At 29.0% G+C, this 26,849-nt stretch overlaps 1 protein-coding gene across 9 annotated transcripts in view; it reads right to left on the reverse strand.

The window, feature by feature from the left end:
* The window catches only part of LOC129958101 (histone-lysine N-methyltransferase NSD2-like), a 175,610-nt gene extending 149,612 nt beyond the window's left edge, over positions 1–25,998 (reverse strand). For 7 of the 9 annotated variants that reach the window (XR_008783143.1, XR_008783144.1, XM_056070296.1 and 4 more), the window contains exons 1-2: positions 25,919–25,998; positions 25,368–25,599 (exon numbers count right to left, since the gene is read on the reverse strand). Coding sequence is in view for 7 of the 9 variants with exons in the window: in XM_056070296.1 (XP_055926271.1) it covers positions 25,368–25,460 (93 nt within the window). In the remaining 2 variants the exon portion in view is untranslated. Of the gene's footprint in view, positions 1–2,080; positions 2,215–17,111; positions 17,181–25,367; positions 25,600–25,918 lie in introns of those variants that run through there. The other 2 variants (XM_056070297.1, XM_056070298.1) reach the window with 2 other exon arrangements.
* Positions 25,999–26,849: the final 851 nt, after the last annotated feature.

The raw sequence follows: 26,849 nt of genomic DNA on the forward strand, positions 1-26,849 counted from the left end.
CGTCACCCCTCATCCCACTAAGTTCCTGGGAATCTATATAAAGTCTGAAACTACATATGCAAATACTAGCTATCTTGATTCATTATAGTAATGCTGAATTAACTTAATCATATGATAATTAATTAAATCATAAGATAAATGATTGATTCAGCCATATAACCGTAGTATTATTTCATTCGCCACGCCTTTTTATTTTCACAAATATCGTATCATAGAAGCTGAAAAAAAAATTAACTGAATGCTTGAGACAAATCCCCCCCGCTAATGCGCCAACTATGGAAACCTTGATTTGCGGCTTGCTTTTATGGCCCTCCCCATTTCCTGCTAATTCGGTGTTTTAGACTCTACCGTCGAGCGCCAACAATACTGAGATGGACTATACCTTATGATTTGGGAAGGTAGAGATGTCACAAACAAACTAAATAAAATATATTTGACAAAGAAAATTTTTGGTAATTGAATAGCATTTTTTTCCGAAATCATAAATCCTCAACCTCCTCAATAGGAGATACTCTGGACAATCTATATTGCAGCCATACATCCAATTAATTTAAATAATTAGCAAACTGAACAACATTACTATTAAGTTTATTCCCTTTTGCACAATTTAATCACAACATGAAATCTAAATCCAAGATTTTCTTCTGCATTTTTGAAATGTCCTTAAGAAAAATATCCAATTGTACAAATATTTTTGTAATGTGCAAGTAATACCATTTATTCATTAAAATAGTGAGAAAATTTAAATGAAATGTATGTAATTACTAAAACACATACGACTGAATAAAAGTAAAATTATAAAAGTTTTTTTTTAATCTTGATCCCTTTAAATGAGATAAACGTACTCAAATTCGACATTCAATGAAATATTTTATTTTCAGATTGTTTATATAATGAATAAAACATAAGCAACGAAACATTTTCATTTTTTTTAATGTGCCAAAAGTTGTTGTAAACTAAAATATAACTATGCAAAGAATAGAAAAACACTTTTACTTTTTTTTTTATGTAATCAAATGTAAATTTTTGTATGTGCGATGGGCAAAACAGGAGAATTGGATACAATATTTCTCACCAAAGCAGAAAAATTCTAAACAAACTTATTAAAACTTGCCAAACTAAAATAATGAGAAACTAAGAATAATTAACACACCTGGCAACTTAATTTTTTTTTAAATCACAACTTGGTACTATTTGAAGCCCAAGTACCCTGTTTTCCCGTACAGCCATGTTGTGTATATGTACAAACACCACATATACAATAAATGCAACTAAATTATAGATATAGCTGATAGTATTTTTCATTGCTGTATTTGTTTAACAGTCATACCAAAGTTCCAGTTCCTATTTATGAAGCCCTATGATTGTAATTCTTTTTTAATTAAAAAAATATTAACTAATGTACATATCAGTTACTTCAATCAACCTTTAAGCTCATGATAGTGGGACAAAATTACAGCTTAGCAATCTTAGAAACTAAATTTAGCTGAGGTCTAAGGCAAATATTCACCAACTATGACATATCTATTTGAATATAAAAGTTCCTATTTCACAACTAATAAAAAATATCAAACTGGTTGGAATTCGCTAAATGTGGCAACTCCATCAAGTGCACCGAAAAGAGAGGAGTACAGTTTGAGAATGGCGTCTGGTGAAAACCTCTCGTCGTATACATCAATCTTGCATATAAATCAGAACACTGATATTACATAAAAAAAAAACCTGCAATATACGTTTATGTATAAAAATAAAAATTCCCGTCAGAAAATATGTACATATTTCGATTTTTAAAAAAACTCCAATAGTTCTTTAAAACACGCCTTTCACACTACGAAATCTCACTATTACATAAACAATGCTAAAAATTAACATATAGCATTCACCTTAAAAGCGATGCTTGAAGCAATAAAAGTTTTAATGAAATATGAAAGCAGATAGTCATAACAAATGTGACAATCGCATCAAAATAAAAATTCAGCGTTTCAAACAAAGCATCTGAACCAGTAGTAACGTTACATATTTTCTTAAGTAATCGATATCATTGCGGAAAGAAAAAAAATGCATCATAAATACAACTTACCATCCTGCTATAACTTTCAGACGACAAATAACACACGATTACAAGATAAATGAAATGAAATTACAATGAAAAACCAAAATGTGAGCAGTTGTTTGCTCACACTCCTGCTTTCGAGTAGAAGCGGGAACTATAACTGCCCAACTTCTTTTCAGTTCAAATTCGAATCCGAGTTGAGTGGTAATCTGTCTACAAAAGCATTTTTATTCGTAGACTAGAACAAAAGAGCAAAAAGATAACATACTTGGTATAAATGCATCAACCTCTAATTATTTTTACCTAGTCTAATTAAGCAAACAAAATGATTCATAATGCGGATTAATAAAAACATCTATCAGAATTAATAAATGAGCTGAAGTAAAAATAACGGTCAGTTGGAATTATTAAATAACAAACCTTTATTATGTCCCTTAAATTCACAAGCTTTTTTTTTTTAATGGGTAAAAAAAGCTTTCAAAATTTTTGAAGCATAAAATCCAGGCATCTGTTTCAAAAAAGATTTAATCGAATAGTCAAATAAAAAGTCTCGAATAAGTATTGAATTAATACAGCTTAAATTAAGATAGCCAAATGTAGCAATAGATTTTGGGAAATTCTGCTATAACAATTAATTAAAAAATTATATTGATTTTAGAAAATCTGTGCAGCAAATCCCTATTGAGGTAGATGAGAATAACTGCCTGGAGATAAGCAATCACTTTCATCTCCTTTGTAAAAACTTCATACTTGTTTTATATATCTAGTTACTGGCAATAAAATTTTTTGTTATACGATGTTTGACTGACTTTGCATCATCCTATAGATATATTCTTTGACAATGCACGCTTTTCATTAAGCTGCTTTATTGTAAAAGTTATCTTATACATATTGCTGACATTACAGTAGTCGTTCGACGGCCTAATAGGCCGATTTCTATCATATTATTACACACCATTTTTAAACTGCAAGTATTACAAGTAAGGCAGAATTATTTTAACAAATAAAAGGAAGTATGAGCGCAAAACCTCTATAATATTCTCCAACTAAAAGACATTCTAATTAGAAGATATTAACTTAGTAGCTTAAACTGAAAATTATATTCCTTCGTAATCATTGAAATTGGCAAAAATGCTAACAAAATGAAATTGGGGGGGGGGGGAGATTTAACAGCAATAAAAAAAATTTTGCGTGATTATATCTGATTGAATTAAAGTCAGTGTTAAATTTATTAAGATTTTCTTTTATTATGCATAATATTTGCACATTACATATAATTTCTGCATAATTTATATATTTAATTATACATTTATTACAAACTATAATTACACATGACAAATCAAAAGTAATGTAAGAAAAATACTGCAGTTTTATATATATTTTATTAAGAAATTAGTGGATTTACAGAGATTTATTTCAATATATTATTTACAAAATGCTTATACCCAAATAAAATCTGTATAAATGTTCTAATAATACGATTCCATACCTATTGTACGTAAATTGTAAATATACAATAATTACACAAATAGTTAAATTCAGACAAGTAATCTAATATGAATTGGAGAACAATTTACAAACGAATATGAACATAAAGGAACTGAAAGTATATACTTAAATAATTTAAAAAGTAACTATTAAGTCATGATTAAAGCGGATAGCATGAGTTTAAAATTTTTCAAGGAAATAATATAAAAAAATTCAGAAAACTTTCACAGGAAAAAAAAAAAAAAGGCTAAATTTTTTAAATAAGAAATAAATTAAGAAAATAAAATGAATGCATAGACAATTCTTATAAAAAGCAGTTTAATATAAAGAAAAATTAAAATCCACATGCTTGGACACTGAACATATTAATGCTAACTAACCCAATGTACTTTAAAATATTTTTCAAAGTGCAATATAGTAATTCCAATGAAACAGAATTTCGCACAATCGGTATTTAATTTTGATTTTTAGCTGAAAGGATGTAGCATTTACTTTTATCTCTAGATACATTACCAAAAAAAACTCATTTTTCGAAATATTAAGATTTAATTAATGTCTTTTACAGCCAAGCTAAGGGTGAAAATTTCATTTCAGTTGATTACATGCATTTCCATAACTGCAGAGTAAAAAAAATTAACTACCAATTAAATTTTGTTTTCTAGTTAGTTCGCAGGTCTCCTGAGTATTTCTGAAACATTCCGCATAGCATCTACGGCAGCACTCCAAGTTATCGAAGGAATTCTTCCACTCCACATTAAAGTGCAAGCAGAAGCAACCTATGTAAAAGCAAGTCGTTTTCCCTTACCTAGCCATTTCCAGAATTTAACATTCCATCCTGAGAACTTCGAGATGAAATGCTCCCATACAAAAATCTTCCCTTCAGACTTTCTTCTAGAAGGCAGAATTTCCTTGAAACAAGAATTCCAACCAACAAACAAGACATTTTTACAGGTGGGTCCGAAATCGAGGGAAAAATCGGCTTTGCCTTCTGTGCCTCCCAAACCGACCAGCTCACTCATCAGTGGCTCGACAAACTGAACGGAAAGAATTCTGTCATTCCAGCCGAGCTTTTGGTGATTAAGGAAGTATGTAAATGGACAAGCAAAATCCATCGCAATGCTAAAATATGGAGCGATAGCGAGTCCAGTTTAAAAGCGATCTGCTCATTTTCCACTTCAAGCCAAATTGTACAGGATATTCAAGCCATTTTACTCCGTCAACATTCTATTCAGTTAGGATGGGTTAAAGCACATATGGGCCATAACGGCAACGAGGCTGCAGATTCCTCAGGCAAACAGACCATTTCTACAAGTACACCCGTTCAATATCCAGCTCCGAGTAGCCATCTTAAAAGTATACTAAATAAATCGAGCCTATAGAGATGGCAAGAAGAATGGGACAATGGTTCATTTGGCAGAAACAGTCATCGACTTATCTCCTAAGTCTCCTTTAACCCATCATCTTGGAACAGGCTAGATATTATCTTTACAACTGACCATGGCCTTTTCCCTTCCTACTTTAAGAGATTTAATATTAAAGGATCGGATCAATGTGGTTGCGGTAAAGTTGGCGATGCCCTTCATTATGCCACTAGCTGCCCTCTCACCACATCTTTCCATCTTAACAAACCCACCACGATCTCGAACGTATCTGGTGAATTAACGTTATGGGAAACAAGATGTTCAAAGTCAAAATTAGAAATCTTGTGCGGTTCCTGCAAGACAACGATGAATTGATCTCCCCAGACCCAAGAACTGAATAAATTTTCGTCTCGTACCTCAATCAAGCCCTTCTCCAGAAAATATCAACTTCAACAGAATCCCTCAACTCATACTCCCCACCGAACACTTCCATTATCATCATAGTACTGTATATAGTTATTTTTATTTATTTATTTATTTATTTGTGTACCGTATGTAAAGTTTTTTTTTTCTTCTTAATAAATCTTTCCACGTATATCCTTTCTACCGACAGGGAATCAAAGATTCCAAGTTCAGGGATATTCTGTGGTGAAAGAAAGAAAGATAGTTCGCAGGGAGGAATGATCGCTAAAAATTTCAATGAAATATTTTAAACTTTAATTTTGATATACAATACTATTTTTAGCAGCCTTATACCGTATTGTTTATTGTGCTATGCATTTTCCTAATTTTCTATCAATATTGTTATGCATCCAACCATATTACAGGTAAGAGTTGCATTGTTTAAAAATAACCGCATTTTTTCACCATTACTTGATTTTGAGGTAAAATCTTAAACAACAATATTTCAAAATCTTCTATTAAAAGAAAGCCTTACACTGAAACTCCAACAAAGAAAAAAATAGGCCGAATCTTCGTAACTTGATAATCAAAAATGGAAAAAAAAAGCCGGAATAAAATACTTGCAATAGCAATGAAAAAGATTTAAGCAGCTTTCCTTTAAGCTTTCCTGAAACCATATCCTTTAAACAATGATAAAAATAATTTAAATTCAAAGAAGCAAAACATTATACGGAGCAAAAATTGTTATAATTGATGGGGAAAAAATTTTGAATTTTCAGATGATATAAAACTTTTTTTTTGTTGCAGTGTTTTCGGAATTTAAGATGAAAAAACTTCAAAGTTTCGTTTAATTTTAATTAATTAAAATTTCTAAAAAAATGGCTCCGAAATTTAAGTTCCCACCACTCAAAATATAAATCCTAAATTTGGTAACTCTAAATCGGCTGTCTATCTGTAGAACACCAACTCAGACACATTCCTATTAATAGAGGTGAATGTGCGTATGTCGGCACTTTACAAAACAGAACTACCACATTTGGCCCAGATATAACTTGAAAGATAAGAATATGCACCTCGGAGTTATCTTTTTAAAATTTCAACTAAAATTATTAATTAAAAATCAAACGAAATGCTGATATTTTCTCACCTGGTCGCAGCTAAAAATTAATAAAATGAAATAGAAATAATCATTTAGGTAACATTTTAAAAATTTCAAAAACCAGAAAGATTAAAAAAAGCATATATATTTTACAATTTTATTCACTATTTTTTTTTCTGGTTGATTTATATACATTAGCCATATAAATGTAGCTATATTCCATATTTAGAAAAGTTGGGAGTAGAATTCTTCATAATATCATTTTCAGAATTTAATTTGTCTCTTCGTTTTAATATGAAGTATTTATAAATACGTGAAAAAGGTATAAAGTGAAGTTTAAATAATTTTCTTTCGTCAGAAAAATGAGTAAGAAATCGACAGTATCCTAACCAAACTGAGGCATCAGATCATTTAAATATTATATATATATATATATATATATATATATATATATAGCAAAAGATTTTTTTTTTTTTTTGCCTTCAAACTAGATTTATTTAGAATTTTTTTAAATACATTATTTTGAGAAAATCATGGACATTTAATTAAAATTCGCTGCCAGTGGAGAAATTGAAGTGGAAAGACTAAGCCCATTCTTAGAAGTCGACCAAAGAAAATCCGTGGTCTGTTTATAAATTCCCTCCCCCTAGGGCTACGTCAGTTTTTGGAAAGTATCAGTTATGGCAACAACAGTCGGAGTGTCCTTCTGAATCTTTTTGGTGGTCGGCATGTCAAAACTTGTAAGCCGCTTCCTCCGATGCTTTGAGCTACTACTCTGAATCGTGACCTTCGAATCGCCACGTCCGAGTCCACGCCCCCCCCCCCAACATTAAGGGAGCTTTCTTCGGCATAGGTATTATTTTCAAGTACATGAGACACATAAGCGACATCCAGCAACACTCTGAGTAATTCCTCTTTTGAGTCAGCACAGCGCCATAACATAAAATGTTATTCATTGGTATCATGTAAAAAGATTTCATAGAGAAAGGGGTGAGATCAAACTATTATTTATCTAATTTAACACTGATTTAGTAGTGTTTCACTGTTTTTCTCTTGCGCAAGAAACCAAATGCAGCTCTTCCATATCAAATATACAATCATAATAAGTGGGAGATCGTCGAAACTGTGGTAAATACAGACAAGTAAAAATCAGATAAATTCTAAAGTTAAAAGCAAAAGAAAAAGTTAGTTTTGCCTCCGCCCGGTTAAACAGGAAAACAAATTTAATAAAAATAAACTTAATTTTTATTGTACGAATTTTTTTTGCTCCCCATCAGAAATTAGATTTTAGAAAACAGAAGAACATTTATTTACTTTTAGAAATAATTTTTAATGCTATTCAAATGTTTAATATTTGTGCAAAGATTCTAGCAAATTGGTTCTGTGTTAAGTGCTGGATATGTTTTAAACGAGATTTCTAGAGAAGTTTGGAACGGGTTGTTACTGGAGTAAATTTCATGTATATAAAATTAGCTACTAGCAAATAAAATATTAAAATAATGCAGAAAAGAATGTTTTGAATGAGCATTCTTTGAAATAAAAAAAATAAATCCAATAAGAGCTTCGATCTAAAATCTGTCAAGCTAAACTGTGATAATAAAAGGAAACGAGATTTTTGATTCAAATAATGGACATCTTATTCATTCTACTACATTTATGTACTTTTTTAGAAATAAAACAATTTTTAAATCAAATAATAAATCCTTCTTATAATAATTTAATTTATAATCGCATTGTTGCAAATGCCGATTCTGAATTTGCTATTAACATAATTTCATTACCATAAATTCCAGCGTATATTATTATCCCGCACAATCATGAAGTTCTTTCGAATAAGAAGTTATAAACATTTGAGGGGGAAAACATTTTTGCAACCAATGGGCAATGAAGGTTTTTCTTAATAGGCAAGAACCCTGCTTTCGTCTATTTTTTTTCCAAAGTAAAATGAAATTTTAATTCGCATTAGTAATAATTTAAGAAAACAACAAAAAGAAATTTTGAAAAGTCGTTTCAAAATTGAGTCTTAAATTAGTTGCACTAATTATATCATTCAATTTAATTTTTTAAATTTAAATCAGGAGATACAGCTTTCCGTTTAATGGGATCCAGAATATCGTTTTCCTACAGAATGTTTCTTCCAAAGGGTTTTTATATTTACACAAATACATTGTTTATAGGCATAAGAAAACAAGTTAACCTTTTTCCTGTATAAGTAAATAGATCGATCCAACTTTCCTTTGAAAATAAATTGTACAGTACAAGTTTAATATATCGTAACATTTCATTACATTTATATTTGAAAAATTATGTATTAATTCTTTGTGAATAATTATAAACAATGTGAAAATGAAAGAAATAATTGTATCTGCTGCAGTACTAAATTTCTGATGAACTCTCTAAGTCAACAATTATGACAGAAAAGTGCGCCAAATAAATAAATACCCCGGATGCCGTTTACCCTTGCTACGCCACTGCGAGTTATTTCAAGGTGCTTTGTATTCCAAAGAACGGGATATTTTCCGTACAACCCGATGAATTCAAAACCGAAATCATTACTCCCTCCACTCGGCAGTGTATTTTTTTTTAAAACATTTCTCTATTAAACATTTATTTTTAAAAAATTTGGTAAGAAAAAGCCTAAAGTAAAAGGCTTTAGTATATATCTTATGGTTAATCTAAAATCTGTTAAGGTGCTCGAAAAAGTGTAGAGGGCGGAATTTTATGCAAAAGAAAAATCACAAAATATATCATAAATTCTGCAAGAAATATGTCAAAAGATTTTTCGTGATTTTCTCTGTAAGAATTAAGTGGCGTAGCGTGGTTAATAAGCGCAAAGTAAGTATTCCATTCGCAAAAAACTTTAATAAATTAAAAAACAAAAGTGATTGTTTTATAAACGAACAAAATACAACTTGATATACGAATTCTTAGAATATGTAACTGTTGTATCACATGTTTCGTCGCAAATTCGTTGTTTATACCATCCTAATTTAATTGTTAAATTCAGATCCGATGGATAAACGTCCAAGGAAGTAAAACGTTTGTTAAATTCAGATCCGATGGATAAATGTCCAAGGAAGTAAAACGATTTCACATATTTTTTATTATTTTCGATCGCTATTCGCTAAATCAACTTGCCTTAGATTGCAAACTGTAATATGTCCAAAAGTCGAGTAAAAAGATTCAAATTTATATAAGTTCGGATTTAAAAAAAAACACCCCAAAATCAACCATAGATGTGTGACTCTTAAACCGCGTTCCTACGGCCCGTGCGTCTGCAGACATGGCACACTTTTCCCTGTTTCCCCTCTCTTGTGGTTTTTCGGGGTTCTTTGATGTCTGTGGACGCGATCAGGAGTTTCCCCACAAATTGTTGGTAAACTGGACAAACATCAAAGAACCCCGGAAAACCGCAAGTGAGGGGAAAAAGGTAAATGTATGCCATGTTTGCAGATGCACAGGACGTAGGAACGCGGCTTTAGAAAGTCGGATAACCCCCTAACTCCCTCGGGCCGGACGTGCTTAGGAAGTTTGGAGAATAACTGGCCGACTTGGTTCTCGTCATCTTACCAAAATTCAAATTTACATTTAAAGTTCGACACAAGTGATGTATTTGGGTCACGTGAACTTTGTTAACTTGTCTTATTGTTGGATAACTTTGGATAATCAAGGATATCTAAGATATCTCCTTTAAACCATTTTATTAAAAAAATTTCGAGAACTAGTATTAAATGAGTTTCTGTAACTATCAAAGGGCCATAAATAAAATTTTAAAAAATTCAAGAATCCGTGCTTTATACTATAGTTTTATTGTGTTTCCTGGCCATCATTTTTCAGTAACTCTTAATTTGAAAATCATGCAGACAATAAGGCTGCATAGTTGCAAATGTAGCTTAATAGCATAGTAGTAAAAGAATTAATAGCAAATATAATTTAAGCATCATTTATAAGTGGACTGCATCGCATAGCCTTAAAAAGCCGATTCTAGTTTTAAAGCCCAAAACGCCCGATTTTGCCATGCAGCGCGGTAAATTGTTTGACAAATAATGTTATTTTCTAAATTAAAGAAAGAAAATTCCTTGTATAGTAGGAAATATCATTTAAATAATCGACTATCCATCTTTAAAATGGTCTTTACCAAACTGAATTAATATAAAGATTTAGTTCGTATACCGGAATTTAATTTTTTAAAGCAACATTTTATTTTAAATGACAAATTAGCCGAAACAAATATTTAATGCTTCTTTTTATAAGTATCATCAAAATCATTTCATGATGCTAACAGAATTAGTTATTTTCTTGTATAAGATATTACTTTTTTGTTGATATAACAAAGATTTTTAGTTTGGTTCTTTAATTAGTTTATATCTTTTTACCCACTTTCAGTTTTTATTCCCATAGAATAAGAATTAGTGCATTGATTTTTTTAAAATATTTTTTCCAAAAAAAAAAAAAATGTTTGCTTGATGCTGAATAAAAATTTATTAGTAATCATTCACAGTATTTATAGACTCGCTAATTCAAGTGTTTCTGAATGAAAGATTGTGACTTTGATACATCATTTATCATTTTCAGTTTAAGTATTATTTCATTTTCATCTTGTTTAGAAAAATTATTACCGAATAATTTTGTAATATTGAAACAGCATTTAATTGATGGTCACTTTCACGAAACTTGATTTATAAAATGTTTAAAATTCAAATTTGAAAGCAACTTTAAAAAAAGCGTTAAAAATTATAATTGTTAACCTATTTTAAGCTTTCTTTATATGAAGATTGCCAAAGCTATTGATGTGTAAATCAGTTAGTCACCTGCCGAAAACATTATGAACAAACTAATCTGATCAGTAGGCGATTTAGAAAACATGAAAATAAAATCCAATTATATTCTAAAATTTAAACGGCTCTTGATTTTAATTCGAATAAGTGCATGCCTTTAGTCAATCAAATCAAAGTAAATAATTAATACAGCAAAAGCTATGTAAAATAATAAAAAATATCAGGGACATTCGTCTGATTTGATGCTGACAGCATCATAATAAAATTCGATTTAATCAAATATTTAGGTTAAGTAAAGCTTTATTTAAAAATAAATACAAAAAGAGAAAACGGCAACTTTTTAACGTTTTTAGCATGGAAAGATTTAATCCTTGTAATGAACAGTTTTAATAAATAGTATAAAATCAACAAATAAGCAGTACTGAATTTTAATAAATAAAATAATATTTATTGCTAAAATTTTAACAATTTTAAAATACGATTTTAATAAACTTTTCAATATATTAAACTCAAATTTTAAAAATTTCAAAACTCGAAAAATATTATACGACTGTTTTTTATTGGATTCTCGAGTTCATTAAGAGCCAAAAATGTTTTTCCCATGATGATCACTTATGCCATTATACGAGAGCGTATTTAACGAAAGAAAACAATCCAGAAATATAAAAGAACACTACAATTTTCAGTCTTCAGTACAAACTAATTAAAACAAATCCGGAGTACAGACAATATTATATTAATATTAAATCCTAGAGACTTAAGAATTTCGAATGATAGAAGAGTTTCAATTTGTCAAATTCCACTATAACAATAATGATTTTAATCAAATTTTTCAAACCAGACTTCGTGCATAAGCTATATAATAAACAACAGTATTTTTCTTTATCATGTGACACGCTCAGTGGCGGATTTTGATAATTGTAGGACAAAGGCACAAAATTATTTTGAGTCGCTAGCTAGATAAACTCTATTGGTATGTGTCACTGTACTCCGGATTTTATTTAATTTTACATCGACACTTATCTTCTAATATATATGTTATAATTTATTCGCCTTCTAAAAATTAATTATTTTCTAATCACTTGAATTCAAACTTCTCTTTACCTTCTGAATTGTGCGGGTTTTAATTTCCCAAACTCAAAGCACCGAAACTACAATGATTTTGCAATTAAAATAAAGAAAAAAAAATCCTTCTCAAGCTATATAAGCCTTGGACGCGTTTTCACATGCTCTATCCAGTTTATGGTGTTAACAAAGAAGTTTCAATAAATGCTAAACATTGAACCCTTTTCTCATAATCATGAGTAGAATGAAAAAGTCTTTTTTACGAATTAATCGCATGTTCCCCTTGCTAGCACATTATAGTTCATAAACCTTCAATTTCTTCTTCATGTTCAAGAGGTTATGTTCTTAAAAATAATATAAATAATATAAATTGTAAATTAAAACAAAGAAATGGAATTTCAAATCTAATAAAAATTCAAATAAGTAGCATTTAAATACGATTTTTGAAATGATAATGAAAGAAATAACGACAATAAATGATGTCGTGTCCGCGTTACCGCGGAAAGGGGGTGCAGTAGCTTCTGAGGGTGAGCACCCTACTTCAGAAGTCTGACTTCTAGCTCATATGAAGATGAAACTCACACATTCGCTTGCACAACCCCTTTTTACAGGAGGGCACATTCACACACCTCACAGATAAAACACAGATGAAGAACAACCATGCCCAAACCGGGCTTCGAACCCGGGACGCCCAGATCCGGACGTCGCCGGATCCCAGCCGGCACAATAAATAATAAAATTTTACTCCTTTTTTCTTTTGTTATCAGATATTTAAAGACGTCAAAACACTAAAATATCATTTTTTTTGCTTTTAATTTTAAAGAACTTGCATATCTACATTTTTTTCATATGCATATAATTTCACTTCTATCTTTCAATTATTTCTATTAAACCTACAATTCACTGGCCGCGGTTGGCTCATATTAATCCGCAAACAGTTCTTGATGCGTTTTAGAACAGAAACCAAACTCTTTCCTCATAACTCCTTCACAGGTAACTCATTCACAGGAACGGTTGAGAAGTGCTTAGAGTAGAGTAGATCAGAGTTATTGTTATTGGAAAGAATCCAAGTACAAAAACATGCGTACGGATCATAAACACCCAATCAATCAACCGTATTCAAAGACAAGAGGGATTGGGGAGTAATTAGTTTAGACGTCTAAGCGTTATATCCGTTGGCCTATTAGATGCGGCAAAAAATAAATGCATTGGTTTTGAATTCAATTTGGACACTTCAAAGTAAAGAAAATGTGTATAAAATAACTGATAATGTTACATTCGGTTGTTGGTAGCTTCTTATCACTGATAACTTTTAATTCATTTTCATGAAAAAGTACTGAAGGAATAAATATGAATATTAGCTGCTGAATATATAGAAAATTGATTAGTATTTTATTCAAATTGTGATGCATAATCATAAGTAAAATGCGATAAAAGTTTTGCGTGTAATAAAGTTAAAAAGAAAAGATAAATCGGAATATTGCTAATTATCCCACATACAGGAATAAAATTAATTGCTGTAAATGTTCTTAATCTAAAATTAGAAAACATTTCTATTTTCTTATAAAACATTTCTCTAAATATGTCAAGAATGTATTCAAATCATAGCAGCCATCTGAATCCAGTATCAACATTCAAAGTAAATTGCAAGCCAATTGTAATTTCAAACTGAAGTCTATTATTTGCTCACAGTAACAATCATCAGAAGAAAAAAAAAATGTGACGTAAATGAACTATAAAAAAGAAGCTTCAAATAATAAAATTCTAGGCTAAAAAGTACATCTGAATTTTACTATTACAGCCACGGATAACTATAATAGTTATTATATAAATTGCATCATTTAACTTATTGGAGAATCAATATTTCAGCTAATTAATAACATATAAATGAGTGAATAATTCAATAATTAAAATATTTTAATTTTAGAATAAAAATATTACAATTTTTTTTAATCAAAAAGCTAATTAAATGCGTCCATAGTCCTAAAATTGGATAATCATAAAAAATTTATATACACATAAAGCACGCCACTCAACGAATTTAATACAGAAACAAAAAAATATTAAATCTCATACTTTAAAAAAAATCTACCATTCACATGTTGTGGAAAAATTACTTTTCATACAAAAAAAATGCAAATGATGACTGAAAGCAATATTCACGCAAACAATTATGAGAGGAAAATTGTGTATTTCTTTTCAAATTTTCTTAATATTATAGCAAAGGTTTCTCGTATATTGAGATAATCTTTTAATTTTATTTCTTTCACTAAAAAGATTAATGACCTAAGTTCACTTTTTCTACTTGAAACCTCATACTGATCTGGATTAGACATCTTAAAAACAACGGAGATCTGTTGTAAAGACCACCAGCCTTTTTCTAAAGAAAGATGTCTAATATAGACAAATAATCAATTACAAATAATTGATTAAAAATAATTGCCCTAGGACCCGTTCACCTGACAGATTCAATGAACACATAGAAATGTGTCCGTTGACTCGTGCATATTAAATTAAATACAAAATAAATAAAAACTCAATAGCTCCGAGTCTACAGTAAGAAAGCTTCTATATCAGCAGATCAAACAGACATTAATTCATATACTTCTAATCAAGGCAAAACAATCAAAGTAACATTCATTTAAAAAAATTAGTCTAAAATTGAAAATAATTACACCAAATTTGAAATACGGGAAGAGATAACAGAGATAAATCACTTTGCTTCAATTCATAAGATTTCTAGTGAGAAATGTATATTGAAGTGCATTATCAGAATTTCACTTATAATGATTTTTAATAAATTTTTTTACGTATAAGGAAGTTCATTAAAGCATTTTTTTAAATTCATGAGAAACAAGTACGACATGTATTATTATTATTATATAATTCGGATTTTTGATTATATTTCTTTGCGGTAGATTTCTTTTATCTTTTAATAATGTTTTCTACAAGAAAATTAAGCTCATTTAGTTAACATCCAACAACGAATTTTAATTCAGCAAATAATGAATTAGTTGAAATATTTATATATTTTTGAACCAGTAAACTTTTATTTTTACGTACTACATACGTATAAAATGAGAAGTTATATAATCAATAAAGAAAATGAGGAGTTATAAAGTCAAAAAACATAATTTAGACAAAATACAAAAAGAAAAAAAAGGATGCTATAAAGAAAAACCGTAAGAATTAAGTTTATAATAGCAATTTGCTACTCTGCAGATAAATGTTTTGAAGCCGACATATTATGCCATCTCATTAAAACATAACATCCGTAGTTGGGGCTAGCTCTTCCTCTTCGTTATATTTCCATATCTTTCCATTAACAATTAATCCCTCCTAATAAATGAATCTAACATCATTAATCCCAATCAGCTGTTCTATAAGCTCAAATAACAATTATTTTTTAAGTGATGATAATGAAATACAGCAATTTAGTATTCGAACTTATTGCATTAAACAAATTAATTAAAAAAATATAACAAAAATTAATGAAACCCAATATTTTTTTTATCAACTAAAGTTGTTATATTTCAGTAAACTAACGAATTGATAGTTCAAATTTTAATTATCCAAAATATAGAAGAAATTTTTATTCGTTTCGACTTAAATGCATATTACAAATATACGAGAAAAATATTATTTCTCCTTGTTTTCCTTCATACATTTTTTATCTAAATTCATTGAGAAACTATTCAGCTCTCATAAATCACAGTACAGAAATCGTCCAAATCAATCCAAATAAAAAATTTTTTAAAAAACCGCAAGTCGAATTTCGCCAAATCTCACGATTGTCGATAACGTTCAAATTAAGGGAAACTCTTCCCAGGCACGTGTGAAAGCAGAGCAGGGGGTCTGCGCCTCCCCTACACGTGTTCGGGAAAAGGTTACAATGCAGTTCACATTCTCGGAATTCAGATCTACACACGTTCCAGAGTTTTCCCAGAAGTCGGCCATATTTGAACGGAAAATCGAATGTACTTTCTTCTGCTCGTCAACAAGTGGATAAATATGATTGAAATGCTAAAAAACAATGAAATTTTATTTCTCAAGTCGGTATTTTTTTGCGAAATATGTTTAACATTTTGTTGAAGTAATTTTGCTACCGAAAGAAAAAAATGTTGATTGCGAAAATATGTTTGCTGTGCTGAGAAAATGAAATTCAGCTTCAGGTGGCTGCAATCCTTGCATTCGCTAAAACCAACATCTTAGTTGTAGATTCAAATATACGTTAATTTTGCACAGATAAACACATAATTCATGGTACTGTTTAAAATATCTGTAAATTCTTATCGAATCGGCAAATATCAAATCATATAATCAATGCGATCAGTCGGCAAAGACTGATGATACTAAAGACAAACAATTTAATGGAAAACAATAACTTGAAGAGTCACACTCTTAACGAGTAAACAAATCCATTTGTAAAAAAATGAACCACTAAATTTTTAAAATATATTAAACGTAATTTTTAGCGAGCAAATATCGTTTTTATCTTTTAACTAAGAAATTTCGAAGTTTGTGTGCACCTTTAGTGCATCAAAATATTTAAAATAAGCATTTAAATTACAAAATGCTCTGCCATCAAGTTTCTGTTCTGTTCACATTATTTTAATATCACTTTTATCATCAGAATCTTGCACTTTAGTGCGCTGAAGTAGGTTTTCAATCATATTCAAACAAACAGAAAAGGTGAACGTTAGAATTAATAAACAGTTTTTCTTTAAAAGTCATAATGATAGATTTGTCAATTGGAATATAAACAAATGGTCACAATTAAAATTCTTTAAAGTAAAGATGTACAGTAAAATATGCTTTTAAAGAAAAGCCGTATTAAATCTTATTATTCATAAAAATAAGCTTACCTTGGTAGACTTTTTAAGTTTATTATCGTTCATGAATGTGGCATAGTATTGCGACAGTTCTTAAAATTCCTAAAAACAGTTTATGATTATGATGATAATTTTTACGATTTCAATAATGTAAGAATTCGCATGTAACATCTTTACGTATTTTAAAAGAATAATCTCTCGAACACACGAATGAAAACGTGATGATGATGAAATGATGACGTGAAAATGATCTCATTGCTTGTCAAGTTTATTTCTGAATTAAAAAAAAAATGTTTGTAGTAAAAATTAAACAGAAATAAATTAACTCATCAAATAAATACAGCAGATAAAAAATTTAAATGAGCAGTTTTTAAATGTCAATCAATTGGATTTAAAAAATGTTAGTAACCGCATAAAAAGTAAATCTTCAGTTCTAATAAATCTATAGAAGCTCCTTCACACTTAGTTAATAATTATTTCTCTTTTGAGTGTGGGTATCAATGTATCATTATCCACTATGCAATCTGGCCGGCAAGAACTTAATATTTCTTTCTCAAATCGAGAGTGAGATACTTCAACTTCTGTTAATCTTTTTATTTTTTGTTTTTGTTGTATAAATAAATATACTCTTGTTCTTTGTTAAAAATGCCGTTGCGTCGTTTCTTGAAGCTCTGAACATTTTAAGTGGAGGAATCATTCATACTCCCACACGTGCAAATAATTGCTTTTAAAAATATATTATAAAAATTGAAAATTTGTTTTTGAAATATAATCTATGATGGAAGATTATATGATGAGGCGTTTCTTATATGTGTGTTTTGATTATTTTCATTTTGAGAGAATTTAAATAATTATATATTCCATATTAAATAAGGAAAAAAATTTAAAACAATTCATGAAAGTTGTTTTTGATTTAAAAATATGAAAATAAGCGAGGGTAAATATAAAAATTTAAACTGGCATTATTATTATAATAAGATATGGACGGATTCAAATGATGAAAACAATTCAGAAATTAATGCAAATTTTAATCTTCATGTGGACTTAACCAAAATATAGTCGATTTATCGATAATAATTGAACAATATTTTTAATAGGTAAGTCAAGTGAAAAAAAAAACTCGAATTGTAGCTGAATTTGAATTTTAAAAAAAACATTTCAATTGTCCAAATATTATAGAAAGAATCCTCAGAATAATTTCAAGGAATTGAAAAATCATAGGAAGACAGTATCGACGACATTTGTGTCTTCTGACATTAAACGAACATTTCACAATTCGGGTCAACCAAAACTGGTCCCCATGGAATCAAAAATTCCTCTCCTTATCTTCCCTTGCTACATACACCAAGTGTTATGAAATCTTGAATTAGTTCTAGCAAGAAAATTTTTCATTATGCCAGTTAGTAGAGCTAAATCTATGTATCCTGGTTATTTCCGTTATTTTCGAACCAAAGTTTAATGCGCCAAAATAAGAAAATTTATCCAGCTTTTCTTATTTTGGGGCCATCATACTTAATATATACAATTTGAAAAATCCTTTTTGTCTACATGCAATAAAAACTACGTTATTTTATTAGAAGTTACGCATGATAAATTTTAAAAAAATCCTTGTAAGAAATTTTTCAGTCGGTGTATGTTTTTTTCTCTCTCTTTTTTAATATTTGTTTGCGAATTTTCATGCAATTGATTTCAAGTTATTTGTTTGTCTTAAGCGTCATCGTTTGCCAATTAATTGCACTAAGAACCTAATCTGATCTGTGTCGACTCTACAGAACAGACAGATATCTAAAACAACAACATGAATTAACATCAAGACACAAATATCCTATTTTTGAAACTGAAAAATTGATTTCGACGAATATGAGAAATTGGTTCACATGAAGCAGAATCAACATACTCTCCAAGCAGCAAGCGTAGTTTTGAGATTTCGCAGATCAACACATTTTTCTTTATCAAAAAATTTATTTCAATTAAATGCCAATAAATATCCGCAAAAATGCACTCGAGAAAAAGAATTTTCTTAACGTTGCGATTGTATTTATATAAATGTCGTTGGAGTGCAGAATAAAAAAAATAAATAATAATAATACGCTTACTTCTACTTTTCAAAAAATTATCAGAATCCTAACTTGGGGAAAAAATTCTGGATGAACATTACACCTCTCCTTACAACCCCCATACTCCTTTCGCCAAATCCTTTGCTCATTCTCTCAAAGCTCGCAACAAAGCGATGAAGGTTCTTTCAGTAAATAGAACCGTGTCTTCCCCCTTGGTCTAGGGGATAAAGGTCAATGCCACGTCTTTTACTCCACATGTAAAAGCAGCAGTGTTTTTTTTTTTTTTTTTTTTTCCTTTTTTATTTTGTTACAGTTGGGGAAGTGATAACGACGTGAAAGAAAATTAGTTATATATATATATGCAAAGAAAAAGGAAGACAACATTATCCCGCAAATGAAATGAGAAACATGAGGGGCGAGGCAGGCATTCTTCTTATTATTTTATACTGCTTTTACTGCATTAATCATTTGCCTACATTTTTTTTTTCTTTTCTTTTTCCTCAGAAGATTCTGCACATTAAATTACTGGTGGATGCTCAAAATCAAATTGAAAAAGAGCATTTATTCCATTTGAATGTTATGAACATTCGATAATGATGAATGAAAATTCAGTTTAAATTAAATTTCGAAGCAGTTTTTATTTTTATTTTTATTTTTTTATTGCAAGAATTTCTTATCTGTGATGACAATTTTAATTTTTTGAAATAATATGTTTTTATTCTTTGCCATAGAATCATTAAAATAATGATTATAAATATTATAAAAAAATCATATATTTGATACACATCAAGTTTTCTCTTTCATATATATTAAATTCCCATGAGCTTTCCAAAATAATTATTTTGGAAAAGTCAAAGTTGTTTGCTCAGTAAACAGAGATTTATTTTAGCAGAATAGATTTCTAATAAGTTTGAGCTGATATGAAATATGCTTTTCGATTATACTTAGATTTTTGCGAGTGAAAGCTTAAGCTTACCTAAAATTTCATTTCAAACCTTACAAACGAAGCCTTTTGCAACATCTATAAATATATCTTGCAAATTTTTCGACATTAAAACAATTTTCAAAATAATACATGAATACTTTTTATTGATTTCCCTCTCTTAATTTTTAATACTCTATTATGTTCTTTTTTATAAATATGCGTGATTATTTTTGATTATTTTTTTTAAAGTTTAATCTTTATCTATCTAGGCTTCTAGCTTTTCTTGTCTGGTTAATTATAATCATTGCTAATTTTGATAAAGTGGCTGAAGTGCTCGATATACAGATGAAGGAATTCATTTCACGGATTTATTTAAATTCACATTTCAGATGAGTAATCACAGGAGTTATGCTTAGAAAGGAAAACTAATTTAAAATAATTAAACGAGAAAATTCACAATTTAATCAGATTATTCTTTTAAAGTTGATCCTGTTTACATGCCAGAAGTATTAGGAAAAACGTACTTGAGAAATGAAAATAATTAATCAAATATTAGGGAAAGATAAAACTCGTAATCAAATTTCACAAGAGTTCAAAGTTCGACTAGTTAAGAGTTCAAAAACTCTTGCTAGAAAAATTATCAGGTGACCCTAAAAATGCTCGGAATTTTGTAACAGTTATGAAAGTATTATAGATAAAAATGAAAGTTGGGAAAATGTGTGTACCTGAAAAATTACTCAGTAATGCAGTTGCCTGGTAGTTGAATTGAAACAAAAAGAAAGGAACTGGTGAATGTACAAAAACATAATACGTGTATTCTTTAAATTCTTTCCGGAATAGTTCGATCCGGAATTTAATAGAAAAAGAAAAGGCAACGAAGAAATAATGTGCATTCGATTTACTGAATTTTATAAAAAAAAAAAAAAAAGAAAAGAAAAGAAAAAAGAAAATGCGAATCCCATCTGCTGATTCAAGAGAAAAAAGAAACCTTTCCTCTTCATTTTGAATATCCAAAATTTAATACTACAAATTTTTCTAGAGACGTAATGGTGCTGACAATTGTAAATGTCTCTTATGTGATAGGTATTAAAATTAATTTCCTCCTGATAAAAGTGTTAGAGATAAATTCCATAATTTAGGAAATAACCGCTGCTATATAAGTTTATGGAAATTTCATGCTATTAGAAATTGAGTGTATAAAAGTAATCATTTGAAATGCAGTATGAAATCATATCATGAAATGGTATTTACAAGCAATTCTAATAGAAACGAAATGCAAGTTTCAAAAATTGAGACACCTGCAAAGGCATGAGATACTTCAGCAGATCGGGGGGGGGGGGGGTTAACTCTCGTAATAAATAACGCTTTCCTTTCTCTACGTAATTATATTTCTTTTAAAAAAATACTTTATTGCAAATATGTTCAGTATTAGTATGATGAAGTGATCAAACTGAATCAAGCTATTTAATTATTTACTGTGAAGCCACACGGAATTTTACACATGTAAATGTTGTGAAAAAATTTTGTTTCAAAATGGGTCGAGAAGAAAGAATCTCACTTTTTCTTTAGATATAAATTATACCTCAAGCTAAACAAATCCTGAAGTAAATTTTTTCATTTCGGACGAAAAAATGAAATAATAATAATGACAAACCAACATTATAATCGTTCTTTCGAATTCAACACGTATATGAACGAACAAGCCTGGTTTACGAATTGTGCTGACAGCTGCAAACGTAACTCATGTGGGATTGCTAATACATATCGATTGCTTTTGGCAGATCGTAAAGGAGAACAATATTCATGTGAACATGAGAAAAGAGTTTTATTATTTTTATCTTCGGATACGTGTGCTTGTGGGTTAGGAGGAAAATTTTTATCAGATGAATGCGTTAGTAAATTTCTGTTCTTACGCATACGATTCATTCAGATCTTATAGAAGATTTGCAAACAACTCGGCGATATTCAAAAGGGGAAAGGAAATTACAGAACGTTTCGAAAAAAATATATTTAGAGGGTAATTAGATGCTCCGTTTGACTTAGTAGGGAAATCTGAAGTTGGGATTCAGGCGATTTTAAAATCTCAGGAATAAACTAAATATAATACGAAAAATTTTTAGCAGCATAAAAATATAATCGAAGAGCAAGTAACAGAGGTATACCAGAGAAATGTTAACAGGAAATAAGAGAATAGTTATATTTTATGCCACGTAAAGAAATAATTGAACCCAATGAACTACAAGCTGTATGATTATTTATGACGCAAGTTTTTCTAGATCTAAGGACGTAATCTCCCTAAATGATGTTGACGTTAGATTAAGGTGCTTTTAATAATACGAATTTTAGAAAAAGATCGAAAAGGTTTTAACTTGTATTGAACTATGATAGAAACAATATAGGAAATCGAGAAATGGCATTTTATTCTATAAAGAATACATTTAAGTTTAGGAAATCAAGAAATGGCATTTTATTCTATAAAGAATACATTTAAGTTTAGTGTCTCTATTAGGTATTGAAGCGTCTGATTTAAAGAAATGTATTATTTAATAGCTTGATTACAAACAAGTAAAAGAGTCTGTTGAAAATGAATTCTACTATTGATATCAGAAAATTAATAAAGAATACATATGAATTGTTTAATGGTTGAAGGCATCGCTGTTGCAAAAATTATCATCAATTAAACCATTTTCGGGATGGCTTCAATTTTAATTTTTTCCTTTACAAAGCATACAAAAAGAAAGTATTGCAATTATCAAATAATTAAACCTCAGGATTTTGATACATATACAAATGTCAGAATTTTCAGTGATCGAAAAAACATTTGTTTAGAATTAGATCTCTCTGTCTATCTCTACTCAAAAGTGCATTGAGATAAAAAGAAGAAAGCATCTCTATTTATCGAGGTGGGAATTAATAAGAATTCAGTACTTATTTTTTTCTCCTAGGTTATGACAGTGAAATCAGGCTATAGCATTATTTCTAAATATTTAATGAAAATAATTCAGTAATTTTTATTAAAATATAATGCTGAATTCATGAAGTACATTTCATTTAATAGACAATGCACCTCAAAATTTCCAGAGAAAACATACTCCAATCAAAATTTCCTGTATGTGGAACAAGAAGAATTAAATAATTGATATTTCTAAAATAATTAACGAATTTTCTAAAGAGAAATCCAGGGAAAAAATTGATTTAAATTTTCATTTTCACATGATTCTATAAATTGTTTTCCTTCGATAAATTGTGCTTAGGATATATGTAATTTTGAATACTATTTCTACTCATCACTTTCAATGACACATAGACTATATGCATTTCAAAAAATTACAAGTATTTTTTTATTTAATATAATTAATAAATTTTAATTTTTTCAATTATTTTAGAATATTATATTATCTACTTATCAAAATTATCAAAAAGATTTTAAGTTTTTTTTACATTTGAATTTCACCACTCACTCGTTTTTCTAAAGTGTTCTATTAAAATGAACCCCTAAGAATTTTTAATAATAATATTTAAAGTATCTAAAAATGTATTTATTTCGTCTTGATTTGTTCAATTATTCTTTTTTTTTCTTCTTTTTTTTTTTTAATTCTGGCGAGATATTAAAAATCCAAATTTAGCATTATTCTATTTACCTTGAAATTAGTGGAACAATTGCTTAAAACATGTTTCTTTTGCACATGATTTCTCGGCTCTGAAACTTCTAAATAATTAAAAAAGGGACATTTAAAATTATTTCCAATAGATTATGATCCTTCAAGAGAAGAACACCAAAGAAAATGAAACATAGCATTATATCGATTATGGTCTTATGAAGTTTCCATATTATATTTCTTTTTTTCTTTCTTTTTTTTTTTTTCATCCTAACTTTATCATATTTCAATATTTAGAAATAAATTAGCTGTCATTTTTTGATTTACAACTTACTGAATATAACGTACAACAGTTACTTCTTTTGTTATACCACGAATAATTTTACTAAGAAAAAACGAATTACTTTTATATAATGAATCTTCATTTCTTCTTATTTATATAATGAATCTTAATTTATTCTTCATTATTGTACAAATAATAATAATAATCTTTATTGTTATTTGTTAATTCATGAATTCTTACTTAATCTTTATTTATCAGCAATTAATATAAATATTTCAATACACGAATTACATTTATAAATTTAAAATTGTTGAAATTAACGCATGTAAATTATCCTAAAAAATTAAAAAAATTATTAATTAGATAATTAAACTTCTTAATTAGCAAAAACGATTAGTGAGTAATTAATAAAATGAATAATGGTATAATTCAAAATGTGGAAGAAATGATGAAAAAAGAGGACAAACAAAGAAAGGAGGAGACAACGACAAATGGACGCGCAGCAGCCATTGACACAACCCCCGTTAGTCTATCGGGGGTTGTGCCATTGAGCGTCGTTCATCATTTTGAAAAGCGACTTCAGCTGAAGATGTCCTCCTACCTAGGATCAAACTGCAAAGCAAGGAGTGGGAGGACTCAGGAGCTAAAAATAGCTATATGGGAATCTGCACCGGACCGGAGAAAAAACCGAATGACCAATCAGAGCGTTAGTAACTATAGTTCAATTATCATTCGTGAAATGCACTAATTATAATTAAAAGTATGCAAAATTATTTGTTTTAAAACGTCATAACTGTCAAATCGAAATTTATAAATAAGTGTAAGCGATCTAGAAGGCCTCAAGAAATTTCTGAAGCAATGTCCGGTTATGCAGAGACGCTATGGCCGGTTACATAATATCAAAGAAGCCTCGAAAAGTCGAAAAACAAATAGTTTAAAACATTACAACATATAAAGGAATCTAAGTTATTTTAGAGCTAAGTTTAATAATTTTCCAATATAAAATTAAATATTACATCAGCATTTATTCCATCATCTTACTCTGATCAATACTGTTATGGTCAATAATAAATATATTGACTTAAATTTAAATAAGATAAAACGAATTGATTAATAGTTATAATTAGTCAAAAATAGATTTAATTTTTAATATAATATTTTTATGGTTATAAACATATATGATTTAATTTTTAATATAATATTTTTATGGTTATAAATATATATGATTTAATTTTTAATATAATATTTTTTGGTTATAAATATATATAAACTCTTTCCATTAAGTAAACTAATATTGTCATTAGTTCTTCAGTTATGATAAAATAATGATGAACAAAGACATATAAAATGTAAAAATTAATGAATTTTTTATTCTACGGAATCGTATTTAAACGAAAGAGGAAATTAAGTTGTTGAAACTCTTACCATGGCTGATGACTTAAGATAGTCGAAACCACATCTAGTGTTGTTCTTTATGATGCTGCTCTTACTTGTTGCTCCTTCAAACACTATGGACATCTACAGATGCGAGGCATAAAGGTAGGGTTGCCATCAAGACCGATCAAGGGGGAGGAGCTCTTGGTCCCCGCCAACAACACAGGGAGAAGAGAAGAGCACAAAAATGATGGCTGATAAAGCTTAAGAGATAGGTATGATCCTGTGTGTAAATAAAGAAAAGTCAAGAATAAGCTTTCTGTTGCTGATTAAAAATTACAAACAAATCAAAAATCTTTTAAGAAATGAGTATATGTAATTAATTTACCGCAGTGATGCGTTTAAATTGTTGTTGTTTTTATCAAAACCAAATTGTTCAGTATTTTTATCAAAACTGCTCATTAAAGTATTATTTTTTCTGAAAGGATAATTTTTATTAAAACGATTTAAAGATTTACTAGTTTATGAAAAACACTACAGGAAGATATTTTTCCATATGGAAATCACAGAGGGGATAAAAAAAATGTAGCAAAAAAACATACCGCGTAGTGGTGGTGACGGGGGCTCCAATTTTCCGATAGTAATTGACAGGGAGAATTCAATAGCAGAGCATGCTTCATTCCAGATATGGTGGAAATCGGGGACGCTGCGCGAGGTTAGGGTTGCTTGCAATAAAACGTTTTCGTTCTATCGATTTTCGCCAACAGATTTGTTTACACGCCAAGAATGAAACGCATTTCTTTGTATTTTGTGTGAATACTTTTTTTTTTTTTTTTCTTTCTTCATGAAAGATGTGAAAAATATGATTTAATCATATAAACCAGGATTTATGAATTTCACTTTTGATATTAAATAATGTTGTGAGTGTTGGTTGTGGTTAGAGACAATGTGAGCATGAAAAAGCTAAATCATCTATAAGAGCTTTCTTTATTTTTACTTAAATGGCGATAATATAAAATGTATTTCTGATATATGTACTCAGAATTAAATTTTATTTCTTATTTTCGATTTATTAAATGAAATTGAATGTTTATGCAGGAAAAAGAAATAATTTTAAGCCTTCATTAAAAAATATCAAGGTAAGCTAAAAATGATGGTTGATCAAGAGCACAAATTTAAAGTTAATGTAAATTTATTTTCCTGTTCATTGGAAAATATTTTAATTTCTTCTATACAAATAAATATCCATTTTAACGTTCATGACTTTCAAAATATATAGATTTCTTCGGTAATGTAAACATTTTTTAAAAAAGTAATATAAACATAATATAAACAACAGTAATATAAACATTTGAATAGGTAACAAATTACGGGTAGAAATTAGAAATCGTATCAAAATCTGTAAAAATATGGTAGATTATAATCCAGATCTATTTTTAAGCAAATAAAGTAAAAATTGATGTTATAAAATATTTAAATTGCATTTTATAACTCAAGAAAGGTTTTAATTATTGTTGTTGACAAATGCATATG

Source organism: Argiope bruennichi, chromosome X1 (genome assembly GCF_947563725.1).
Source record: "Argiope bruennichi chromosome X1, qqArgBrue1.1, whole genome shotgun sequence".
Lineage (NCBI taxonomy): Eukaryota > Metazoa > Arthropoda > Arachnida > Araneae > Araneidae > Argiope > Argiope bruennichi.